Source organism: Oreochromis niloticus, linkage group LG6 (genome assembly GCF_001858045.2).
Source record: "Oreochromis niloticus isolate F11D_XX linkage group LG6, O_niloticus_UMD_NMBU, whole genome shotgun sequence".
Lineage (NCBI taxonomy): Eukaryota > Metazoa > Chordata > Actinopteri > Cichliformes > Cichlidae > Oreochromis > Oreochromis niloticus.
In genome coordinates this window covers 21200169-21225846 of record NC_031971.2, presented here as the reverse complement: position 1 = coordinate 21225846, position 25678 = coordinate 21200169, and the positions used below count along the sequence as shown (strand labels likewise).

Sequence of the window (25678 nt, the reverse complement as noted above, 5' to 3'; positions counted from 1 at the left end):
GTTGCAATCAGGACGTATCGCAAGCACACTGATTGTGTGAAAGCATGACAGACAGGCAATCACTACTCAGTCATGGCACGTTTTGTTCCACCCAGCTGGAGCTGGGAATGTGGCTTGTTTTTTGCCGAGGTGCATTAAACGGTCGAACATAATTTAGACGACTGGCCGGTCTTCGTGTCTCTTCTCATTACAGCCCTCGTGGTCCGGGGCCGCCTTAAGTAGTGACTGTTGGAGCAGATCTTGAGGGTTTGTCTTTGCAGCAGCTTCGTGGCGTGTGTGCTGGTGGAGTGAGGCGTTGGGTTTACGGCGCATCAGTGTCAAGTACGGCCGTTCATCATCAGGCGCCGATGCTCAGAACTGCCGAGGCTCGTGACAGAACATTAATCTGTCTCTCAAATGGACAGCCATAAGTTTCTCCTCCTCCTCCTCCCTCATGAGTTCTGCACATGCGACTGTCATAAACTCCCTTTCCCTCCATTTTTCTGTTCGGCATCTTCTTCTGTTGTTGTACTGTTGTTGCATTTCTGTCCACACTGTCCTTTGGTCCATGTTTTTTGTTCTGCTGTTTGGGTATATACGCTGTGATTGCATTCAAACTCAAACTGGCCTCTACCTGTTTCAGCTGAGCCCCCACCCCAAGTTTTGCTATTACTGACGTTTCAAACTGGGTTTGAGGGATTCCTCTTCCCTCTGGTTCAATAGTTGAATTAAATAGATTTCTATAAATGTGATTAATGCTGTGATGCGGTGTGTAATATCCAGCTCTGTGCTCATTTTTGTTTCAGCAACTTTAGCAGCTCAGACAGCGCTTTTAGCTTGTCTCCACCTTGCATTTGAAAAAGTCAGTTCATGAACACTTAAGTGTTTAATATCAGGTTTTGTTTGGTTGTTTGTTGGTTTGTGTGAGCCCAACAAGCCGTTTCTTCATTATTTTGGAAAGCTCTTTTGGAGCCTTTGCATTATGATATTTGTGTCTTTTCCCTCTCTTCCCTTTTGACATTTTCTTTTATCTTCCGGCCAGGATGTCGGTGAAAGGTGCAAAGGGAGGACCGGAAAGTAGACCATCCTCTGCCGCCAGGTCAGTGAAGAAAAAAGTCAAAATTAACAATTCAAGCTCAGTGTGAACCCTAAACCTTTCATTTGGAGCATTTCAATGGCGCATTCCCATTGTTTTTGTCTCTTATGTAACAGTACATAAGCAAATTCAGTAGGAAAAGTAATTCTTGAGAGATTATCTAGCTGATTTTAAAAGGTTTTAATAGCTTTCCAAGATTTGGTGGGGGAAGTTACTGTAGTCCCCGAAGCTTTTAGAAATCCAAAGAGCTGTCATCAGTATCCTCCTATCGTAGCCAGCTTTTTTAATGGGAGAAAGAACTGGCTCTGTTAGGCTCTATCAAAGTCAGTATTTATGTTTCTTTTTCTTCAAATAAATAATGGGACTCTAAGTTGATTAAGGCCTCTCTCTTTCCTAGCACATCTCCACGAGTGGGGAGGGCTGCAGCAGCTGGAAGATCACCCGTTGCAGGCAGATTTAAAAACAAGGCCCTTCAGCTCAGCCTCTCCAAGAAATTCTGGTTATTATCGTTCTCTGTTTCTAATCAACATTGATTAGGACAAGGGGAGTGGGACGTGTAGAGTTGTGCACCCAATTATATGATACATCACCTGAAAAATAAACTTGTAGAGTTTCCAAGTTGCCCTCCTGGGAAACAGTGCCTTTCTTCCTTTTTTCTGGTGATTGATGTTACCACTGATGTCACCTGACTCGGCCCAAGCAGCTGATGCTGCACGAACAAGGAAAATATTACCTCAAAGGCACTTAAGTGTATTTGGTAAACTGCTGGAGGGGAAATTATAGACTTGGCTTTCATGATGATAGCTCTCAACAATTGGCGTGCAAATGCACTCTTCACAGCTCCAAGTCCCCCACACCCCAGGGGAAGGGCCCTGAGGAGCAGGGTAGTCGGCGTGGTAAAAGGAGCCTCAGCAACAGCTCAGCGGTGGCCGCTGCCTACGTCGCCTACCTTAATAAACTTTTTGGACAGGTCAGTTCATACATATACACATCAATATAAACAGAGCCTGACACTCATTAATGATAAATAACAAGGTTTCATTTTGGAGGATGTTTGCATCCAGGGGTAACCGCACATTTATATAAAGGGCAAATATAAAATAAACTGAGCAGTGGTGGTTGGACTATATGAAAAAAAATAATGTGCATAGTCCATATCAGCATGTCCTGGTGATGATTTTATAGTAAAAATGCCTCTCCATTTAACAGTAACTGCACCTGCATGTTTAATCCATCCTATGCAACTTTAAATACTGTATGTTTGTGTTTGAAGGGAAATCTTGTGGTGCAGACAGGAATAAAAGAGCAGGCACAGAGATGGAGACACAAAAGATCAAAATGGTTAGGACCCCATCACTGAGTGCTTGGCGAGTGATTACTGGAAGTTGCTGCCAGTCGCTCGTGAAATTAGTTGCAAAAGAGGGTGCTGCACCAAAAACCTTATGATTGTTTTGATCACCAACTCTTCAAGTAGAGAAACTTGAAAATGTGTGGCTCAAACTGGAACTGTTCTCCTTCACTGTAGTGAAATCATGGTCAGACACAACATGTTTCAAAAGATGCAACTTTTACTTTGAAAGTGATTGGTCTGAGTTTCCTGTTTGCGTGGCACTCTTCACATTTTCACAACTACGTAGGGAGCAGTTGGTGAGTGTCCGCATGTTGGTGAGTGTCCGCATGTTGGCGAGTGTCCGCATGTTGGTGTCTTCCATGCAAATTACAGGTGACTCAGCAACTAAACCAATCTCAAAGAGCTTGTAGGTCCAGTATGGTAAACCTCACTGTAACTGGTTTCACCTGGCGACAGCCCACAACTATTTGCCAACTGGTGTTGCCCATGGGATCACTCACCCGTCTCTAGATGTAGTGGTCTGTGGTTCAGCAATAGATTTCTCACCGGCTATTAGCAACCGGTGTTAGAGTGTTTTATCCAGTTTTTCTGTGCTGTGGATTTTACACAGTACAAAGTGAAGGGCACCAGAACCCAGCTGCATGACTATCAACTTAGCCTTTATCTCTACAAGGGCAGACAGGACAGGTGGACAGATCATAAGTTGTTTAAGTCATGCTTCAAGTTATGGTTGAATCAAAGCCTTGCTTTATTTATGAATTTACTTTATATATACTCAATTATTTACACTTCATTGATTAAAAATAGATACATTTTCTGAAAAGGTGTGAAGTGGTTGTAAGTAATCCAGAAAAGTTGGAACACCTGCAGGAATTAGTAGCAACAGCTTTCAAGGCTTGATCAACCTCCATTGCTGCAGCAATGCTTTAAATTGTTAATCCATTTTCTGCTCACTGAAAAAGGCCTTTTTGTATAATTCTGAAATGTACATTATTTTTTCAGTTTTGGGTAACCTTACCTTTATAGCAATTCAAGGTATTCATTGGACTCGAACAACTTGAACTGCAATAAATAACTGGAAAAACTGGGGTGTTCTAAAACTTTTAACTGGTAGTGTATGTTGAAAACATGCAATCATACTGTATTTGCATGTGTATCTCATTTATTCCATGTTTGCTGTCATTATAGTTGTCTTTATCTTACTTTAGCAAGGCTAAATCTATTTTGGCATACGCTTAAATGACCTCTGACTGAATCTGCCATTTGTGGTGCTGATCAAACGCTGTAATTGATTCATGTTATATTCTGCAACCTGAAATGTATCGAAAGCAAAACTGAGTCTGTTGGGCACTTTGATTTTAGACACAAATGATGATAACCAGCCAGTAAGAGTTAATATTTTCTTCCACAATCACCTCCTTTGTCATAGTAACTGCTCAACGTGTACACCAGGGTGCACCTGCTCCTTTCACTTCAATTGATATGTCCTTGCCTCATCCCTCTCCATCAGCCCAGCAGGTCTCAACTTCACAGTTTGAAAACCCCTGGAAACATCCAAAATCTTAAACAGTGGTTGTTACTAGCCCCCTAAAAGAGAAAAAAATAGCCTTACTAGCATTTATTTATTTTAATAACAATTATTTAATACAAGCATGTGCAACAAAAATGCAAATGTGTCTCCTTTATGTTACATACAAAACACAAACACAGAACTGTGATAAAGTGGAGGTTTGCACAGTGAGTCACAGCTGAATAAAAAAACATTAAATTTAAAGTTATGCAGCCGAGCAGGGAAATTGCCCTATTTATTTAGCTGATTGTGAGCACTAACAATCAGCTGTATGTATAAACACTGCTTGTGGCTGTTTGCAGTGATCCATAGCGATCCAAAAGCAAATGCTCTGTTTGTAAACCGGTAATTGTTAATGTGGAATAGGTCATATAACCATGGAAAATCAGTATCATTACCAACTGCTATTAATTCAAATATGAAATTGGGACTGTGGGCTGTAATCCATGTCCTTTATGCCTTGGAAAAGAAAAAGGGGGGGGAAGCACTCCAATAATTTCACAAATGATTTAATGCCTAGACTCTGTGTCATCTTCCAGTAATGCTCTGCTTGGCTCGGGTTAAGAATTGGCTCTTTTCACGGCTGATACCATGATCCCAGGTCCCTGCAGGATGTTACAGAATATTTCAGAAAATTACAAATGGACATGAGCCAAGAAACGATGCACAGCCATCCTGATTTTTGTTGGAAATGTTAGCTGATTTACACATGAAGCACTATATAAAATCATAACATACAATGATTTGTTTCGACATATGCCATGTTCAAGGCTCCTGAACAAATAGTAAAGTTCTTCTCATGTATTATATGAGAAAAAGACTACTAGATCACTAAAACCTGATAAGCAGAGAGTCTATTATAATTGCGTTTTTTTAGACAAGATTAGGACTATTTATATCAGATGTGACAATACTCAGCTATAGTCATTTTGGAGACACATCGAGGAATTAAAGACCACAAAGTACAGACAAATTCAACCCTTTGAAGATTTAATTTGAGTACAGTTCTCAGCCGTCTCAGGTATGTACAGAGTAATGATGGGAAGAGTCGGTTCATAATGTTCATGAATATAACTGTGGACATTACTAGTCAGTCTTCCTAATGAGCCAATATCCATGATGCATGAATAGATGACATTAGTGATTTGCCCAGGAGAGGATATCTAATTGTTCTGAGAAAAGTAAACGTTCCCTCGGCAGGATTATAGGCTGCATTAAATTTGTCGTGCAGCTGGTAGATTAGACGGGGAATGCTGGTGTTGCACATGTTTTCAAGTGTGAGAACAAAGTTGTCCTTTTCATTAAAAACTGTAACAGAGATGATCCTCCCAAACCTGAAGCCATAGTCACAGTGAAAATGTATTTGCAGTGTCTTGATTTGTTGTATTTTTTGCATATTTGTCACACTTACGTGTTTCAGATCATCAAAAAACTTTTAATATTAGGCAAAGATAAACCAACTAAATACAAAATGCAGTTTTTGTATAATGACACATCATTATATAATACAAGAAACTCAAAAGTCATTGACATCTGTCAGTGGAGGAAAGGGTTACAAAGTTATATCTAGTATATCACGGTGAGAGCAACGAAAGGAGAAAACTTAAAACAGCCTACCAAAATTACTCCAGGAACAAATCCACGACTCATCCAAGAGGTCGCAGAAGAACCCAGAACAACATCTAAAGAACCACACTTTGGAAACGTCCAAGAAGAAGACCACTGTTGACCCAAAACAACACAAAGACTCACCTCACATTTGCCCCAAAACAGCTTCATGATCTCAAAGACTTCTCGGAAAATATTCTGTGGATCCACAAAACACAAGTAGAACTTTTTCAAAGGTTTGCATCCCATTACCCATTACAAAACTAACACAGCATTTCATAAAAAGAGCATCACACCCTCAGTCAAACATGATGGCGGTAGCGGGATGGCCTGGGGCCACTTTGCTGCTTCAGGACCTGGACGTCTTGTCGTAACTGATGGAACCACGAATTCTGCCCTCTACCAGAAAATCCTGAAGGAGACCCATTAGTTCCTGCTCTGAAGCTGAATTATGCAACAGGACAATGATCCAAAGCAAGTCCACATCTGAGAAAACAAAAGTAGCCTAGTCAAAGTCTGGACTTAGATCATATTGAGATGCTTTGGCCTGACCTGAAACAAGCTGTCCATACTTGGAAAATACTGTGTGAGCGAAACAAAAGAATTCTGTGAAGAAAAGTGGCCCAAACAGTGACGTTAAAGACTCATTGTCGCATTACATAAATGTCTGATTGCAGTTCTTGCTGCCAAGGGTGGCAAAGCCAGTTATTATGTGTAGGAGGCAAATACATGTTCACACGGGGCAAGGTAGGTTTAGGATAGCTGCTTTTTTCTAGTAGATGAAATCATCATTTAAAAACTTGTATTTACTTGGGTTATCTTTGTCTAATATTACAATTTCTTTGGTGATCTGAAACATTTCATTGTGACAAATTGTGTGACAAATATGTTTCAGTAAGTGCCCCAAAATTGCAGCATTTTGGGGCACTGGGCTGGTTACTGGGCTCAAAGGTTGGAGTAAATTGCTCTCCGCTGGAGCCTAAACCAAAAAAACAAAGTTATAGGTTTTCCTCTGTGTTATTTTTCCCCCCATCTCCCCAACTGTGTGTCATCACCTCTCCCATAAACAGCAAATCTCACTTTTCTACACTAGAAAGCTAGTTTTCTTTTTTTAAGTTGAAAGAATAAAAAACAAAACAAAACCTTGTTTGCAGCTTAGTCCTGACTGTCTGCTGTTTTACAGACTTCCATTTTATAGTCATGGTCAATGGAAAAACTGCTTTCTATGCCACAGGAGACTCATTTGTGACAATGCTGAGAGTGGCCATTGAGAAAAAATTTGTACTAGAGCCGAGCACCACTTTTTCCCTTTCGCAGTCATAATATTCACTGAGTCTGCAGAGAAAAGAGGGCAGCAAGTGAATGCTACAAAATGTACTTTTACTTTACTTATTTTTTGTGAAGCTGGCCTCTGTCACAAGTAATCATATTAAGTTAAAAGGTCATTTAACTGCAAACCAAATTGTTTCTCTAACTGCTAGATTAATCTTTAAACACACACATGAGAAGAATTTCCTGTAAATGAAACCCACCCCAAGAGGAGCTGTGTGCCTACGAACATTTAAAGATGTTGCATAACTCGATCTCCTAATAACTACCTGGACTGTTTCAGAGTTCCAACCCATTTATTGGAAAAGGAAGAACATCTCACCATGACCTTGGGCTACCGCGGACAATTTTACACTCCTCTCCGACTCACTACGTCACCTGCCATGACTGATCTAGCTTGTTTTACCGTGGCGGTCTAATGTTTGAATTTACAAGTGATGCTTGGACACTGAGGTAGAGAGACCATATATCCTGCAGCCTTCCTAATCTCAACACAAGTAGCAAGATTCCCTGTCAGCCTTCATCAGATCTAATCGAACAAGCGGCTGGCAGAGAGAAGAAGAAAGACAACTGATACATGTGCACATCAGACAGAAGCACAGTTGAATGCAAAGCAAATCGCACTGTACTCGGGGGGCATTTACCATGCCCGTAATGTCACTGCTTTGTGGTTTTTTGAGAGCCTTTTCACTTCGATGCTGATGCATGCTAATGTGAAGCATCAACGTACTTCTCATATGTGTACATGCGTCATGCTTACAAAGCGGTGTGCTGCTCAGTGGGCCACATGAAGGCAGACAAAATGAAATGAACCATTAATGGGCTTGTTCTGACGGATGAATTCAGAGCCTGAGTTGCATGCGGACTAATCATTTCTGGATGAAAAAAAAAATCTAATTAATATGTTGACCTTGCTATCTGAACATGCCTTTTTGTGGTTGCAGGATCCTGTGCATGGTAAACAGTGGTGCAGCTCTACTGGCGCTATTGAGTTTTTGTTTTTTATGCAATGACTGTTTTACAACTTAAAAGCGTTGTATAAATCACTAGTGCCTTAATGTTTTAGGTAGAGCCCACATTTAGTAATATAACTCATGGTGCAATTGCATCTTGACGTCGCATTTATGTTACAACTCTTGCTGGCAATTTTGCACAGTGAATAATCATTTGAACGCCCGCCATGCGGCGCAGCTTCCAAATAAACGAGGGGCGCCTTTTCCTGATGCTATTGTGCACTTGAACGGGATGACCTTGTATGATTTATGAATTAGACACGCTGAGTGCCAACATGCATTAGGAAGAAAAATATTGCACTTCTCTTTGCATTTCATTCCCCGTGCCGCTCTGATTTCCCTTTTTATCTCTCAGTTTTCGAGCATTTAAAAAAATGAACAACTCAAGGTTGAAGAACGGTTTGCCTTCATAAAAGTAACAGTAGAGTAATGAAAACAGACACTTGATTAAAAGCAAAGGTGAAACTTTAAACTGTAATAGCTCACAAGCAAGGGTGGCATGGGTTCTGGGGTGAAGTATTTTTTATACATGAAGAATATGAAACTAATTAGAAGCAACTGAAATTCAACAGTGTCTCTCTTCTGCATGATATGCAGCTTTTTTTTTATTCTCTACCCCTTAAAAGCTGACGAGGAGTAACGCTTGAAGCTCTTTTTTTCTGAACTGAGCGGTTTCTGTTATAATTCAGGCCTGCCTATAGAACAAAATGACTGAGTGTGCAGCAGAAATTAGTGAGGGTGGTCTGTGCCTATACGCCTGGAAAGTGTTGAAAAGATAGTGTGTTGTACAGCTCGCTCCACGCCCTTTCATTTAATGATGGTTTCTTGAATTTTTTTAGGTCTACTTTGACCTTCAGTACAAACAAGGAAAGTCAGGGTCAAATGCTTAGACATCCAAGGCCCTTATGCCCCCCAAGCCCCAGTATATTATTGTGAAGTTTGAGGACGATCCATAAAAATTTGTGGGAGGCAAGAAATATTCAAGTGAATAGTTACATGGATAGTTTTGATTTGATAGTTGAACCTCTTGTAATGTGCTTTTATCTCATAATTTTTGTACTGAGCCTTTCCAATCCCAAGTCAAAGTATTGAAACACAAGCCCACAGCAAATCAGCCAACATTTGTTCTGTACGTAATCAAAGTTTTTAGAAGCTGTCATCTCAGTCTTGTTTCTTTGAACTTCCAGATATCCTCGGGCTTCTGGTGTCTTTTTGCTAAGCAGCATTTCCATATGTCAGTCTCCATTGCTCTGTAAGATGACTGAGTTAGCATGTTTCTTGCTTTTCCCCCCGTGGACGATGCTTCTGCAGTAGAGTTGCACACAGTTTGCAAGCCCTCGAGTCAAAACACTGTGGCACAACCATCTCGCTAAGCACACATCATCTCAGTGCATCTACAGGATGATTAATGACATTTCAGTGTGATCTTTTAATATCTAAGCTCTTTTTTATGCAAATTCAAATCAGCACATGTTTACAAATGTGCTAATTAGAACACTCTCTCAAGGACTAAGGCATGTGATATGTGACTATTAAGTTGTTGTTTTTTTCAAGGGCTTGCATATTGTAGTGTGTGATGGATTCTTGCAAAACTGCCAAACCACAAAGCCCATCCTTTTAAGTCTGCATTTCTTGCCTTCGGATATGTATTCCAATTGATTTCACAATCATAATGTCTTTTCATTAAAACTGCCTGTCTGTAGCCAAACATATAACAACATATTACTATTTTAAGCAGTCAGCACACCTAAATTTCACTGTCATCTATTATTCTTAATGACTAGATAGAGATTTTGTTCCTAGCTTCTAGCTTTGCCTCACTCTGAAAATATGGAAATGTTAGAGGAAAAAAAAGGAGAAAAAGAGATCACCCTGAGCAATTGTCAAAACAAGGCACAGAATACTGAATGTTTCACACGCGGCTATATGCAAATTATATATCTTGTGTCAAGTGCATGTGTGTGTGTCTCTGTGTGTGAGCACATGTGTATTTTTGCTTAAACATACCTGTGCTTCTTTGTGACAGTGCAGAGTTTCTGCAGCTCACTGTTATGTTATGGCTGTGCATGGGTGTATATTCACACAATGCTGGGTCTCCCTCAAGATGCTGTGTTTGTGTATGCACGTGCGCGTACACTAGTGTGTCATTTTGCAAATTAGCAAGACATGTCGCTGGGTTAAATCCCATTAGAGTTTACTGTCAGCATGCAGCAGCAGTGCTGACATGATATGCATGTTATTCTAATTTGGTAGTCAAAAACAGATGATCACTGGGATGATTCTCAGGAGAATTCACAGCTTTAAAGCCAGCCTGATTTCATATCCCCCGTTCTGATACTGTTGTAATCATTTCAACTGTTGTTTTCTTTCCTCTGCTGTGCAGGAGAGGCAGCTGATGCCGCTGGAGATAGATGGTAAGATGTTGTTGAAGGTGTAATTGCAACGCAAGCACATGATAAATTACTAGTCAATACACACCCCAGAGTACTTAACTCTAGACAAGATGGCAATACTTCTATGAGAGGCACCACCTTACTATACAAAATCCCGTGAATCTTCAAAGTGTTCACATCCCACAGTGTCAAATATTCCCTTTCTAATTGTAGATAATTTATCAGAATTTCAGGAGTGGGACTACACCTCTACCCATGCCCCTTCCAGTTCTCTATCTATATGTGACCCCTCCCGGCTCTACAAGCTGTTTGTTCTCTAGAAGGACTTTAACGCTGCTTATCTTATAAGAGTAGGAGAATTTAACTCATCGTATGCCACCGGCCATCCCGGGGAACCTTCCAGCAGTTTCTCTTGCTGCCCGACAACCCGGTCTGCTACATCCATCCATCAATCCATCTCTATCCAGATATTAAGTGACTCTGGCCGCTCGCCACCTCCGTGAATTTCAGGAAGATCCCCCCCTAGCAAAGCTCGTCACAGCTCCACTCCCATTGCTGTGAATTTGGCCCTCAGATTGGGCGAGTTACCTGAAAAGCCGACACACCTCAGTACTGGACTCAAAAGACACGTCATTGCCATGCTCCAGTAAGGTCTCCCAAAAATATTTTTCCATTAAGGATTTAGACTTAACCTAGCCCACTATCATTCAACTTGTGCATATCTAAACATCAAAAATTTCTGGCACAAAGATGTCAGTTTTGCTGTTTTCTATCTCTCTTTTGCAAAGTGCAGAAGCAAAGTTTTTGGATGGCAGTTTCACTGTTATTGTTCCCTTGTTTGTAAAATGCAGCAGCAAACCACTCTGGCACTGGGATGCCAGATTCTTCGTTCTCTAGCCTCCCTTTGCAAAATGCTGCAGCATACTTTTCTGCCACCGGGATACTAATTTCTCTGCCATCTATCCTTCTTTTGCAAAAGCAGTAATGAATCCACTCTCCCTTTTATCACTCCTTTGCATCATGTAGCAGCAAACTTTTCTGGAACTGGAATGTCAGTTTTCTTCTCCCATATTGCTGATTTGCAAACGCAGCAGCAAACATTCCTTATGCCAGGATGCCAGTTTCTCAGTTTCCGTTTCTTTCTTTGCAGACCTTTCTGGCACCAGGTGCTGTTTTCTCTGCCATCTGTCCATCATTCGCAAAATGCAGAAACAATGAACATTACTGGCACCGGGTTGCCAGTTTGTTGCTCCACTATCTCTCCTTTCCAAAAAACAATGCAAATAGTGCTGAGTTAGCATTCTTTTTTCAGCACCGGGATGCCATTTCTACCCCATTGTTTCCTTCTTTGCAAAATGCAGCTGCAAACCTCTTGGCACTGGGATGCCAGTTTGTTTCTACACTACCCCTTTTCTGCCAAATACAACACCTAACCTTCATGGCATGAGGGTGCCAGGGCAGCTTCCATTAACACGTGGCCAGGTTTTACAGCTCAAGCCCCTTCTTTACAACCAAATGATGTTCATTCCTCCCTGGATACAGCAATTTTTCCTCCCAATCTACTGGTTCCAAGCATTCCTGCCAGTTGTATTTTTGCAACAGTGTTTGACCTTTGTAATGCACAGTCATTATTGCTTCCGGGGGATGCCTTCTTTGGGGATCTGCCCAGCGTGGGAAGCACCACCAGTCCCCTCTGAGGCCTTCCCCAAACCGGAGCCTCAATTTACATTCAAGCCATCTGCCATTGAATACTAGAAATGCTGTCAAACCTAAAATGAGAATGTTATCCCAGCTAGTAAAAAGATACAGTGTCCGTGTTATGGTGCTGGGGCTGCTGCAGCTTCAGGCACCGAGAGGACCTCTATAAAATCCACATTTCCACTGGTGGTGAAGTGTATCACAATTTTGTCAAAAGATCTGTCAAAAGCAAAAGATCGTGGTTTGGGCTTAAATATTAGTTTTCACAAGATTCATGCTGAAAAATGATGGGTTCTCTGTGCTATAAATCTGATGTCATGTGCTTCCTTTTTAAATATCCATATGTGACAACCTGGGAGTGAGGGATGTGTTTCAATATTGCTTAAATTCTGTGTCACCACACTCACACAAGGGGAAGACTATTTTTTAACATGTATTCCAAGTTTGGGCTACACCTCAGAATACATTTATTTATTTATGTTTTATCATTTTTTTACTTCAGATGTGCTGCCCTTTGTTCAGTAATCCCTGCTGGAAACAGGCAACAAATTATCAATTCTTTGTACCAAAGTCATACACATTTAACCTACATTAAGAGCTAGTTTCCCAGACAGTGATCTAGTCTGCAGGCTCCACATTAAACAGTGCGAAACTAGACGTACCTGCAGGTTGGAAAACTTAAGCCAGTGTACAAGAGCGTTAAACCTGCATTCTATCTGAAGGCCAGCAGATGCTGATAGCAAGTGGCAAAAAAATCCTATAGAAGCCTACAGGAAAATGACTCTCTGTCCTGACCTCTGTAAACACTTTAGAGAATAGTTTCTGGACTCAGTCACTCATTCTGGGTCGTACTGTCTATTTTGGATGGAGGATTCTGTAGTATGAAAGCACCCACTCCACAGACTCTCCTTCCTTGATGGAAAGTCTATCTGTGGGATTGAGGAGATTCTTAAAATATCCTTTTCACCATTAGACAATATTCTCAGTTCATCAGTGTTACATTCCCACCATACTGCCAGAATCTCCTTGAAAGCGCAATAACTTTGCATTTTGTACAATAACTTATTTGCAAAATGCAACATTTGTCTCCAGAATCATAGACACGTACCTTTAAACACACACCTATCACACACTAAAGCTCAGACTTCTGCTTGTATCTGCACATTGTGTGTGTGGGTGTGTGCATGCACGTTTGACTCTTGGGAAAACCCAACTTTATGGTTTGCTGCAATCGATGTCATTTGTTTATGTGTCTGTCAGAGCTTCAGGAGGCCTTTAAGGAATTTGACTATGATGCGGATGGCTTCATCCATTACAAAGACATCGCAGACTGCATGAGGACCATGGGCTACATGCCTACAGAGATGGAGCTCATTGAGATCATCCAGCAAATCAAGATGAAATGTAAGTATTTATCTGGCAGTGTGCATCTATAAGGACCCATTTCTCCCTAAGAGGCTAAAGCACGCGTGCATAATTGATGGATCTTTCAGTAGAGTGCAGGTGTGAATGTGTGAGTCGAGTGCCTGCACAAACCTACGTGCTTGTGTTCTTTCCTGTGAGTCCTTGAGGACCTTGTGTTTGCCTTTGGAGTTGGGGACATTCAAGACGTTTTAGCAAGCTGATTAATGGTCCTCATGCTGCAGGTGCTGGGGGTGTACGAGTGTTAGTCTACATGTAGAAGTGTGTGTTTACACTTAATCTTTCTCCCGCTGCCCTTAATGTTGTTTGCCTCTGCCTTCTTTTCTGAACGATCGAGAAGCAGATATGTGTGTGGTAAGTGTTGAAAGTTTAAGGTGAATCATCTTTGCAGCTAGAATTTTGCCATAGCCTGGAGTGAAGTAATCTGTAACACCTACCCGATGTCAAAACAACCTTTGTTCAGAAAATCCAAAAAGTTCTATTAAGACTATACATAAAATTCAGTGGACGGCCAGGATTTTTCACACAGATCATGCTACTATCTGCAATTATTAGGATTATCATAATATTTACTATTGTATGCTTTGAAGCCCAATATCAGCACATCTGCACATCATGAGAACTCTTGTTTTCATGTTTGTGTATAGCATTATTTGAGCAGATTATATTTCTCCATAAATAAGAAGCAGCATAATTATTCTCCTATAAATAAAACATCATATTTATATGCAATAACACAACATAATATGCATAGCAATTCAATTAATTGCATTCACTTTGATGATGTGTGTTTTTCTGGAGTTTTAATTGGCTCCCACTGAATGCATGTGAAAGGCAAGAAAAAAGATGCAGTGGGGAAGGAAACTTTAATCCTCTAAACCATGATCTGAGGTAACATCCATTTCTGATGACAGCACTATAGCTTGACCAAGTTTAAGTTAGATTTTAGAGCTGTGGGGTGACTCCTGGTAGAGTATGCTTCATGTTTTATGCACTGCATAATAATACCAGGCAGCAAACTGATAAAATGCACAAGAACCACTTACTCGGAACAATAACAACCCACATGAAAGTATCCGTCTTATCTTACCTTCACCTTTGCCTGCACAAGTGACCAAACAAACAGTTCAATCTTTACTAGGAAAAATGAAGCGCTAATGTCAGATCAGCTACAGATCATTAAAGGACACACATTTACCAGCAAATGTCATTTCGGTCCATTAAAATACCACCATGCTCCTTGCTCTTTCTTTCTTTTTCCCCTGTTGATTTTCACAACCGAAGCTCAGCCTTTCAGCTGCTGTCAAACAAACACAGACACCAAAACAATGAGAAAAAATGCATTACATATTTCCACAGAGACACAGTTTTCTTGCTTTTATTGTTAAAAAACATATTATGTAAGTGTTTTCACTGCAAAATTGGATGACTCAATATCATTACGGCAGAAAACTTTGATATTTCTTTTCTGTATTTGTATGTAGCTGCTTTAAAAATAGCCTTGACTCGGGAATAATTTAAAAATACTACTGTGACTTAGTGCAGAGCAACCAGAAAAATGTGAATGAATGAATGAATGAATGAAAAGAATGAAAAGATGCACCATATGGACAAAAGTATTAGGCCACACCTCTTAATCTTTGAATTCAGGTGTTTTCAGTCCACACAGTCTGTCTTTACAAACATGGGTTTTTTCACTGAGTGGTAATGTAACCGGATGCGATCTCTGTAAGAAGGCATTTAGTGAATTTCCTAAATACTCCACAATCAACTGGAAGTGGAAGCTATTTCAAGACCATGTGGCAGTAGCAGACCATGTAAAGTTACACAGACAGGTCCTTGGATAGTGTGTAAAAGACGGCAACGCTTTGCTGACTCAATTACTACAGAGCTCCAAACCTCCTCTGTCATTAAGATCAGCACAAAAACTGTGTGGCATAAGCTTCCTGACATGTTTCCATGGCCTAGCAGCTCCTGTAGGTGTAATGTGTGGGTGGGCCATTGCTTTTGTCCTAATAGATAATAAGAATAATACTGGACTGTGAGTCAGTAGCATCTTCACCACACCTGATCCAATGAGGCTGTTTTTTTTCAGCTGTGATCCTCGGGGACCGGAGTGCAGCTGGCTTCCTCTCCTATACCAGCTAGTAAATTAGGTTCAGCCGGTGTCCCCAGTGTAAATAATATCCTGATTAGATTCTTAGAATGACACCAACAAGGATATTGTTGTGGCAAGATTAACCTCGCTCTCATGAATATCTCCATCTAATGTGCACCCCTGCAAAAAGTGAACTAAAACTCATGCAGCAAATACAGCTAAACATGTAAAGGGGGAAAAAAATGACTCGCGCTTTAATCACTACTGTCACAAGGTGTAAAACTGCAGCCATGAAAAGGGTGACTCACATGTGAAGCTTTGCACATCCGTATATAACAGGAACCAGAAAATAGATGAAGTGATGCCTCACACAGTGTAGAGAAACTTTTTCCATCTGTAGCTAAAAGGAAAACCTTAAGAGAAATATTGAGCACACCAGGCCTTTAGAGGTTGCAGCTGTGTGTTATATTTTATGCCTCATACTCTGTGTTGAGTGTGGCTTTGGTTTGATCACTAAGGTGCTGTCAGCTTTTAGATATTCTAAGCTCGTCCTCTGTAGTGTAATCCCTCTAGATTGATTATGAAATTCATCCACTTTTTTTTCGAGAACAACCATTACACTATCAATTAAAAATAATCATAATCTCCTAAGGCTTTTGGTGGAGTTTTCTCAACCCTGTGATCTCAGACTGACCCACTTAAGGCTCAGAAATTCTTCAAGGCTGTGTCAGGAATCCCCCAGACAGCTGCTTCACAAGGGTAAAGCCAGTCAGCCAAAAAAAACATTTTACCTTGAGGCAAGCATGAAAATCCTTTACCAACCCGAAAATCAGAGAATTAATTGCCAAAAGTAGGTTTTTATGTAAAAATCCTGCCGCTGCTATTGTGGTAGGCAGCAGTTTTATCCATTAGCCTCATGATTCAGCATCATTTACAGCGTTTTTCATTCGGGCAGTTTGTTGCGATTCTCTCTCTCAGCAGACTCGGAGTACTGATTAAATTTTTGAACCACAAAATGACCACGTGGCTTTATTGAAAGAGCTTTTTCCGTCCAACAAGATCCAGATAATGAAAGAAGACAAAGCCTACTGGTCCACACTATCAAATAAGCCTGTCTTTTGTCGAACTAATAACACGAGCCATCCCACTGTATCAGTCTGTTTTGATAATTACCATGGAGAGCAATCAAACTGGCTGAGGAAGTCAACACAGTGAGCACACGAAGCTGATGCACCGAGGATGTTCATAAAAATTTTCATAACAAGCTTAAGTTACGTTAGGCCAGCTATACACTTATGTAAATATTGTGGTCTCTGGGAAATATACATTGGACAGCTACAGCTTTGTATCCAGGTCTCTTAAAACAGCCATGCTATCAAGTAAAAATGTCTGGGAAAAACAAAGTTGAAGCTTTGGATTGGTTGATAGTGTGGGTCTCAGCTGTTCCGTCTCAATATACCTCAATAAGGAGAGATCATTTGAGGAAATAAAAATGAACATGATTTATTGAGATACAGAATTTAAATAAAACCTACCTGGTGATTAGACTCAGTTAAATGGTCACAGTAGGGCAAATACTGAAAAATGATAGAAATAAGACAGGACTTGAAGTCTAGTGATGGTGAAGATGATGATGGAGGCTTGGATGGAGCGGGTAGCACGAATGGAAGTCTGAAAGGCAGAATGACAGAAGAGCAATGAGATTTAAAGCACACAGAATGGAGGCTGATTGGCTCGGAGAGGGTGGGCAAGAAAATGGTTGGACTAGAGTAATGATGCCAGCACTGAGTCTGACAGCGTGAGAAAGTGGAGGTGATGTAAAGAATAGAACAGCAACCCGAACAGCCAGGAAAGCTTTAAGATGAGCGAAAACAGATCTTCCTTTGACCAGCATTTTAACTTTAATCTCATTTCTCTAAGCTCAACCAGTCTGGCTTCTTTTATCTAAGAAATACTGAAAAAGGTCAAACTAATACTATTGGCTAATAACTTGGAACTCTTGGTAAATTCTATTAGCAAATTTCCTCCTGTCTTTTCTAATGTAATTCAGTCTTTACCTGCATTCCCAAGTCCTTCTTTGTTTGTCTTCAATTGGTCCAAAATGCAGGAGCAAAGCCCCAAGCAAAAACTGGCCAGCACTGAGCCCTTTCAGTTCAGTATTTTCAATCCAGAATCCTCGCATACAAGGTCTTGATTAATCAGGCCCCATCTTATCTTAAAGATCTCATAATACCATATCACCCCAGTGAGCACTTTGCTCTCAGACTGCAGGCTTACATGTGGTTCCTTGGATATTTAAAAGTAGAATGGGAGGCAGACCCTTCAGGGCCGTTTTCTGTGGACCCAGCTCCCAGTTTGGATATGGGAGACAGACATGCTTCCTAGATTTAAAACTTTACTTTTTAATAAAGCATATAGTTAGGGGTGGATCAGGTGACCCTGAACTCTTGTTCTTGTGCCTTTGCCCTGTCTTCCTCCCCTCTTGGCTCTGTTGGAGGTGTCTTTCTGTTTAAAGGGAGTTTTTCCTTCCTACTGTTGCCAGAGCGCTTACTCATAGGGGGTTGTTGGGTGTTGTTTCTCTCCAATATTGTCGGATCTTTACCTAACAGTACAACAGCTTGAGGAGACTGTTGTTTTGATGTGGCGCTTTATAATTAAAACTAAATTGAATTGTGTTCATTTTTAAATTTTACGACATGATTTTACATATGAAGGGCTCCATGTTCAGGCTCCTGTGTACAAAGCAGACCTGACCCTGATGGTCTGATCATCTGACTCAGTTCAGTTCAGTGTTCTTATTTTAAATCCAGAGGCGTCCACGCTTTTGAGGATGCACCACCTAAACTGTAACATATGCTCTCTCAGCCTGTCAGGTCAGTTAAATGTGTAATAAAATAAAATATTTTTTTCTTTTTCATACATTTTTGGGAAAACTTTTTTTTATAGATCATATACCTCTTTTATAGGTTATTTCTCCTCCCGTTATTTCTGACTATAGTTCTTATCTAATGGAAGTGTGGATGTAAAAATGAAGGGAAGACTGAGACAATATATACATGCACAGAGGATATTGAGGTAACAGGCAACAGATGTGGAGACGGCTGAAAACTAATCACAGACTAATGAGACAAGGGGAGCAAAACTGAACATAACGCACATGAGACACAGGCTATCAAAAGAAAACAGGACGTAACAGAACATGGGAACAGAAACGCAGGCTGGACTCTGACACAGACACGTAAACAACTACAGAGAGAACAGACTCAGGGACAGGAGACAGGACTGGCACTGAGACCTGGACAAAGACGCACGAGCTTGATGCAGACAGAAGACAAAAACCCAGACCTCACACAGATGGCGAAACTGAGATGAGACTGGGACAAACTGGACAAAAAAGTAAACAAACATCATAACCAGGAAGCGCGACTAGATAGACTATATAGCACCAAATCACAACAACAGTCAAATTAAGGTCCAAGGGCATTACAATAACAGAGAAAAATTCCCAAAAATCAGATGACCGCCTATGAGCAGGAACTTGGTGATAGTCAGAAGACAGGACAGTAAAGCATGCTACTTCAGTGCTACTGTTGGTAAAGAGGATTAAAATCAGTTTGGCTGAAATGTATTCCTTAGTACCTCTGTAATTGGCTTACAGTGCTAAAGCCAAGTTTCCAGTCTCTGTCTGTTTGGATTTTTTTTTTTTTAAACTGCCATACATGGAGAAGTGTCCTGTTGGAGCTTTAGCTTTGTTTGAACAAGTTATTTCCCTTTCACTCAACATCAGACTCCAGTCCATAGACCAGCAATAAGTGGAATACACAGCAAATGTCCACTCTTCACTAGAAAGTGGGGGTGAACCTAGCACCACGTGGCCATCTAATCAGAGCAGGTGATGAGGACTAATGCTGGTTTTAAATGGGACATGCTTTCCAATTGTGCACCGTCTTTGGCAGGCTGGTCGGTCAGGTCAGCCTAAAACAGAGCTAAATGAAGACTGATTTTAAGTGAAAGTCACTGAGTCTCTAGCAGCGGGCCTTAAAGCCCAAACACATTGCCCAAAAAATCGATTAAGTATGATATCTAGAAAAAAGTCACCAAAATTCTCACAAGATGTTGATCAATAAATATTTCATGTGCCCGTAACACCTACACTGTTAAAAAAAATTAAATGTGCCAAATGGGTCTGGAGAAGCCGGGGAGAACATTATAGTCCCTGTAAAGTTGTTCAGCATGACCAGTTTGGTGGTGGGTCAGTGATGGTCTAGTGACACATGCATCGAGGGACGCACAGACCTCTACAGGCACCAGCACCCTGACTACCATTAGGTATCAGAATGACATCCTTAGACCAATTTTTAGATTGCTGCAATGGGTCCCATCGTTCCTCCTCTGACAATGCCCGACCTTATGTGGCGAGAGTATGCAGACAATTCCTGGAGCATGAACGAGTTGATACCATCGACTGGTACCCATACTTGGCTAACGTTAATCCAATAGAATACCTCTGGGACTGTTTCAGTCTGTTTTAGTCCATCCAACACTGCCAGGTTGCAGCTCCGACTGTTCAGGAGGTCGTGATGCCCTGGTCCAGATCTGTGAGGAAATCCCCCAGGAAACCATCCGTCATCTCATTAAGAGCATGCCTTGATGTTGTCAGGCATGCTCAGGCATGCAAACACGTGGGGCCTATACAAGCTAATGATTGCTATTATGAGTTGCATCAATGAAATTTGGTCAAAATGGACTAGCTTGCCAAGTCATATTTCTACTTTGATTTTTGGGCTGTCTGGATGTGGGTTGATAATCTTCATTTCCATCAAACGATGTGGCATCCTTTCATTCCTAACACATCCCCCAGTCTTTACCAGTATAGATATCCAGCATGATTTTCTTCCCCATTGATCTGATGTATTTTCAAAATTTTCCTTCCTCCTTACCAGCTTTTTTGAACAGTGTATGTGCACCACAGCCTCACAAGGGAAGCACACAAAGTAACTCTTGACAGTCTTTCTGTGCATATCTGTGAATGTGTGTGTTCACGTGAATGTGTGTGTGTCCTCTGTCTTTCTACAGGGGGTGGTCATGTAGACTTTGATGATTTCTGTGAGCTAATGGGGCCGAGGATGGTGGCTGAGACAGCTCATATGGTCGGGCTGAAAGAGCTCCGCTGTGCCTTCAAACAGGTAAAAGGGTCTCCAGCCAGAAAGTGTAAAAAAATATTCCTTTAAGCAAGTAAATTAGACCCGGTACTGACAGTTTTTTGAAGTGTGCGACCTTTCTTTAAAGATTGCCAAGTAGTGTGTGACTCTTACTTGTAATAAAGGCTGAGGGAAGAGGGCTTTCTATGTAAGGATACAGAAGAAAAGGGTTTATAAGAAAGAAAAATATTTCTATCGATGAGATTTTCAGGCAGCCTGGTTTGCACTGTCCAGAGACCCACAGTTTATACTCTAAATACATTTTTTCATCATGCCACCTGTAAAATTGTTCTCAACGGAGTTGCCTTCAAATGCTGCGGTGCCTCGTTGACGTGGGAAATATTTATTGAGTCGTTTCCTTTGACACGAACACAGAAGCAGGTACAACCGCGGCTCAGGGCCCTCGTGTGACGTCGGTTGTGGCCGAGCCAAACAAGCGCGATGATGTTGATGATGTTATTTGTAAGCACAGCTTTGCACACCTGGGTTCATCCCATTACCACATTACAGAATGATAGGTTTTTAATGGGTACCACAAAACAGACAGCACTGATAATGTGCTCTTAATGATTTCAACTGAGAACACATCAGAGTGTACATCAGGCCACTGAGATTCATTTATCTGTGTTGTAAATTTAGCCTCGTGTTTTTTTCTCGCTCTTTTTTCTCTATTATGAAAAGCAAGAGAGAAATTGGATATGAGCTGCAATTTGGAAATTATTTTTGAAGCTTTTTAATAAATACAGTATGTGGATACATTCAAATGGCAAACAACATATAGTTTACACCCGAGCCCATAACGTTTTGGACAACGATATAATTCTTGTAGTTTTGCCTCCCAAATCTCTTGAATTTACCAGAAGTATTGTATTAATTCTTTATGAGTTAAAGACATTTTTAGTGATAGTTCCCCCATTTTCAGAGGCTTAAAATTTATTGGTCATTTCATGTCATGACAAATTAAGCAGATTAAAGAAGTGGAGTTGATTCCAAATGATTCAATTAGGCTGAAAAAATACAAATAATAGAATAGAATGCCTTTATTGTCACTATACAGTTGTACAATGAGATGCAGAGCATCTGCAACTCAGTGCAAACATGTAGGGGGGGTGCACAGTTCTGTAGCACTATATACATATGAACAGTATTAACATAAATAAATATATGTAAAATGTACAAATATACAATCTGGTGTAAAAGAGTAAATATGTAAATAGATAGTGTTATGTATATACAGTTCGGGTTATTGCACATAGAATTTAGTATTGCACAGTGGTGGTTTATAGAGGGAAATTGGAAAATGAAGGGGTGGGACTGTGTTATCGGTGCGTGTGTGAGTTAAGGTTGGTTATGGCCTTTGGGAAGAAACTGTTCTTGAGTCTGTGGAAACTGTTCTTGAGAAACTGTGAGAGAGATGAATGAATGTACTGGACAGCTCAGTCACAACAAAAACCACAGAAAACAATCAAAGTGGATGATCACAGAATTATTTCAATTATTACAAAAAGCCTTCATGGCATTCAACCAAGTCAAAAACTTGGTTGAATGCCATGAAGAAGGTGGACGTGAATGTAAATACACAAAGGTAAAAACCACTGATTACACTCAGAAAAAGAAGGCAAGACTGATATTAAATAACCATCGCTTCAATCTGTTTTTGTGCTATAGGACTTTTATGCATCAAACTGTCAGTAAAATCCACATATCTGGGATGTTAGGGTTAAAAATTGGTTTAAAGTTTGAAGTCTGCACTTTGGACACAGGAGACTCAGGGAGGCTGCGAGGTCATCTTAAACTGGTGATTTGGATGGACCGGTGGGTCTGTTGACTCCAGAGGGCTGATTTCTAAACGGTTATTGTTATGATTTTGTTAAACTCCCATGGTTAAACCTCAGACACATTTGACGTTTGATTTCAAATTCACTGTCGTGGTGTATGCAGGGAAAACTGCAAAAATGCATATCGTTATCCACTCGTGGGCCTGGGTGTATGTTATGAATGTTTCCTCTGTTTCGTCTTTGACTCATTACCATTGCTGTCAGAAACCAGAAATTCCAGCTCTGGTGTTTGAATCAATTTGTGGAGAATAGGACATTAGCTCTCACCTTTTCTGAATAGAGAGCTTCAAAACTCAAGCTGAACAAATGAGAAATAATTTCAGCTCATTCTAACTTAGAGTCTCTTCAAAAGCCTTTCTCAACTACTAACATTTCATGAGTCAGCGCTGAACCATCTGCACATTCAAGCTGTTTTCAAACTCCCAGAGAGCTCACGCAGCCAATCTGCATCCACATACTCCATGCAAAACTCAATTTCTTTTATTGTTTCTCTTCTGCTTATTATTCCTTGTATTGTTGTTCTGTATCCAGTGCTTGATTTCATCATTATCTAACAAATTTGTAATTTAATTTTTTCTTTTTGTTCTTTGCATTGTGCTCAGTTCTCTTCACCTATGGTCTAATTATTCGTCATCTTCGCTCACTGTATGTTTGTGCTCCGACCCTCTTGCTCTTAACCCTACCCGCTGCAGTTTGACTGTGATGGCGATGGAAAGATCACATTTGATGAGTTGAAGGAGGGCATGAAAACCCTCCTCGGGGAGAAGCTGAAGAAAGGCGAGCTGGAGGAGATCCTCAGTGACATTGACCTCAACAAAGATGGCAACATTGACTTTGATGGTGAGCGGTTGGGGACTTGTGTGGGAGAGGACAGACTTCAGGCAAAAATATGAAAGGGAATCATTATTTTAAAACAGAAAAAGTGAGCGCAGGGGATGGGTGTGCAGTGTCATTATTAGCCAGGGGTACTTGTATGACTTCTGTCGTCAGTGGATTTTCAGGCAGGCTAATCACTTTGTCAGCCTATATCAGCTGATACTCTACGTACCCAACTGGCAAATCTTATGCATTTACATTATTTACCTTACCTTATTCTGCTCACAGTTGCTGCTTCTGCTGCAACCTCCTTTGCAACCCACCTTCATGTCAGTTTTTTAAGCTGTGCCAACTTTAATTAGTGCCAAATGTTTAGTTAAAGATGCCTGCTCTGTTCTGTTCTGACATTATTCGAGGCTACTAAAATTCCTTATATGTACTTGAAACATAGAAGCTGGACAGCTTCATTAAAATGTTATAGGTGCATCTAGAGAGCCGTTTTACCACATCCACATACAAGAAAAATTAAATATAAATCCTTTCACCACATCACAGGCGTGTGTGTCAAGTTCCACCTAACTTTTTAAGCTTTTCTAGACGATCAACAATTTTCTGTTTCACCACCGTGTCACCAGGAGATGCTCTTAAATGAAGGGTCACAATTTTTACACTAAAGTGGCTCCACAGTGTAGCGATTTTTACATTTACCTAAACAGGGAGACGATTGACTGCATGTAGAACTACCTGCTTTGGTGAACCTTTGTGAATAAAGGAGCAGCTAAAAGTAAAAAAAGTAAAAGTTTCTGCTTCTTCTACATTTTTTCTTTTTTTTTTTACTTAAGCATCATCAAGGTCTGAAGTGTCCGTGAATATTGGAGCATAGATATGTCGAGACTGGGACTCTTATCAAATCTGAAATCTGGGGCAGATTGGACAAGTTACAGCAATTTTGAGTTTCATTGGAAATTCGGCTTCCCATCAGGGTAAAGCTGTCTCATCTACACTCACAGTTTTCACAATAAAGTAACATCTACTCTTTAAGGCTCCCAAAAACCTGCTTGAATTGGTGCATCAGCATGTAAAACATCCTTTCTCCGTTGCCACTAGGTTGGCTATTGCTAAACATTTCCTCCGTAGCGTAGTCATTTACATGTTTGCTTGGCAAGTGAAAGGTCAGCTGTTTAATTCCAGTTGGAGACACAAATCCCCTTTTGCGGTTGTGTCAGGAAGGGCTTTTGTATGAAACGCTGCCAAACATGTCAAGCAGCCAAATTATTTAAGCCATATTCAACAACGTGCGTGTTAATTACAGCAAATTAAAGTGCCATGGCAAAGTTGATTGAAATTCACCATGGCAGCACAGAGTCACTGTTTAAGAAAAACTGGAAAGCTTTGCAATTTAGCGTGGCCAAGGACTCAAAAATATGAGGTTAATCCAATTAAATCCCTGGAAGGAGTTTGTTGAAGTATAGTGTGTATAACTGTAATGTAATTCTGGGTTCAGGTCGTAGCGTATAGCTACAAGTTACTGAATCCCCCAAGAACATTTTGTAATGGGGTGTCACACATGTGTGCCAGATTTTATCCATGAAGCTCAAACGTTGACTATGTGAGAGGAAGAACTTCATTTAAATTTTATAGGTGGTGCTATGAAGCCATTTTTGCACCACCCATGTGCAAGACTTATGAAATATGTAAAAGTTTCACCAGACCTGATGTAATGTTGAAAGTCTCATGAGGTTTGTGTTGAATGTTTAAGCCCTTAAACGGAATCCATTTACCCAAAAATTAATAATAAAAATTATAATACAGTAAATCAATTATAGCAGTTCAATAGTAAAATGCAGTGGTAACCTACTGCTTTATAATTGATATATGGAGAGTGTGCTGTCGAACCTGTGACAAGAAGGTTATAGACCACGGGTGCACAGGAAGGACACAGTGAACCTAGTTGGAGTGGGTCAAATTTAAAGGGGACAGAAGAAGAAAAATTTGTGAGAAATGAGGTAGGAAAGGATGAGACTCAAGACAGGAGGGCTGGTTAAGTCAAGGTGAGCTGGCTGGAGGGAGCGATCCAATGTAATCAGAGTTGCATTAAGCCGATCAATACACATGCCTGGACACCTGTCACATGCCACATGCAAAGAGCAGACCCTGCTGGGCAGCTCAAGGACTCAGCAGAAATTACATTATGCTGCACTCAGATAAACAATTAACTAACACACACATATAAACACACTTCCACGTGTACGCACGTGCAACACCG

At 40.6% G+C, this 25678-nt stretch overlaps 1 protein-coding gene across 8 annotated transcripts in view; it reads left to right on the top strand.

Annotated features, from left to right (window-relative positions):
- cabp4 (calcium binding protein 4) overlaps positions 1-25678 on the top strand; it is a 35037-nt gene that overhangs the window by 6958 nt on the left and 2401 nt on the right. For 5 of the 8 annotated variants that reach the window (XM_025907728.1, XM_025907729.1, XM_005458748.3 and 2 more), the window contains 7 exons: positions 1022-1078; positions 1473-1574; positions 1916-2045; positions 10330-10360; positions 13298-13441; positions 20634-20743; positions 23289-23958. In XM_025907728.1, the coding sequence (XP_025763513.1) occupies positions 1023-1078; positions 1473-1574; positions 1916-2045; positions 10330-10360; positions 13298-13441; positions 20634-20743; positions 23289-23489 (774 nt within the window). In that variant the 5' untranslated portion in view covers position 1022 and the 3' untranslated portion in view covers positions 23490-23958. Of the gene's footprint in view, positions 1-1021; positions 1079-1472; positions 1575-1915; positions 2046-10329; positions 10361-13297; positions 13442-20633; positions 20744-23288; positions 23959-25678 lie in introns of those variants that run through there. The other 3 variants (XM_025907732.1, XM_025907733.1, XM_005458749.4) reach the window with 2 other exon arrangements.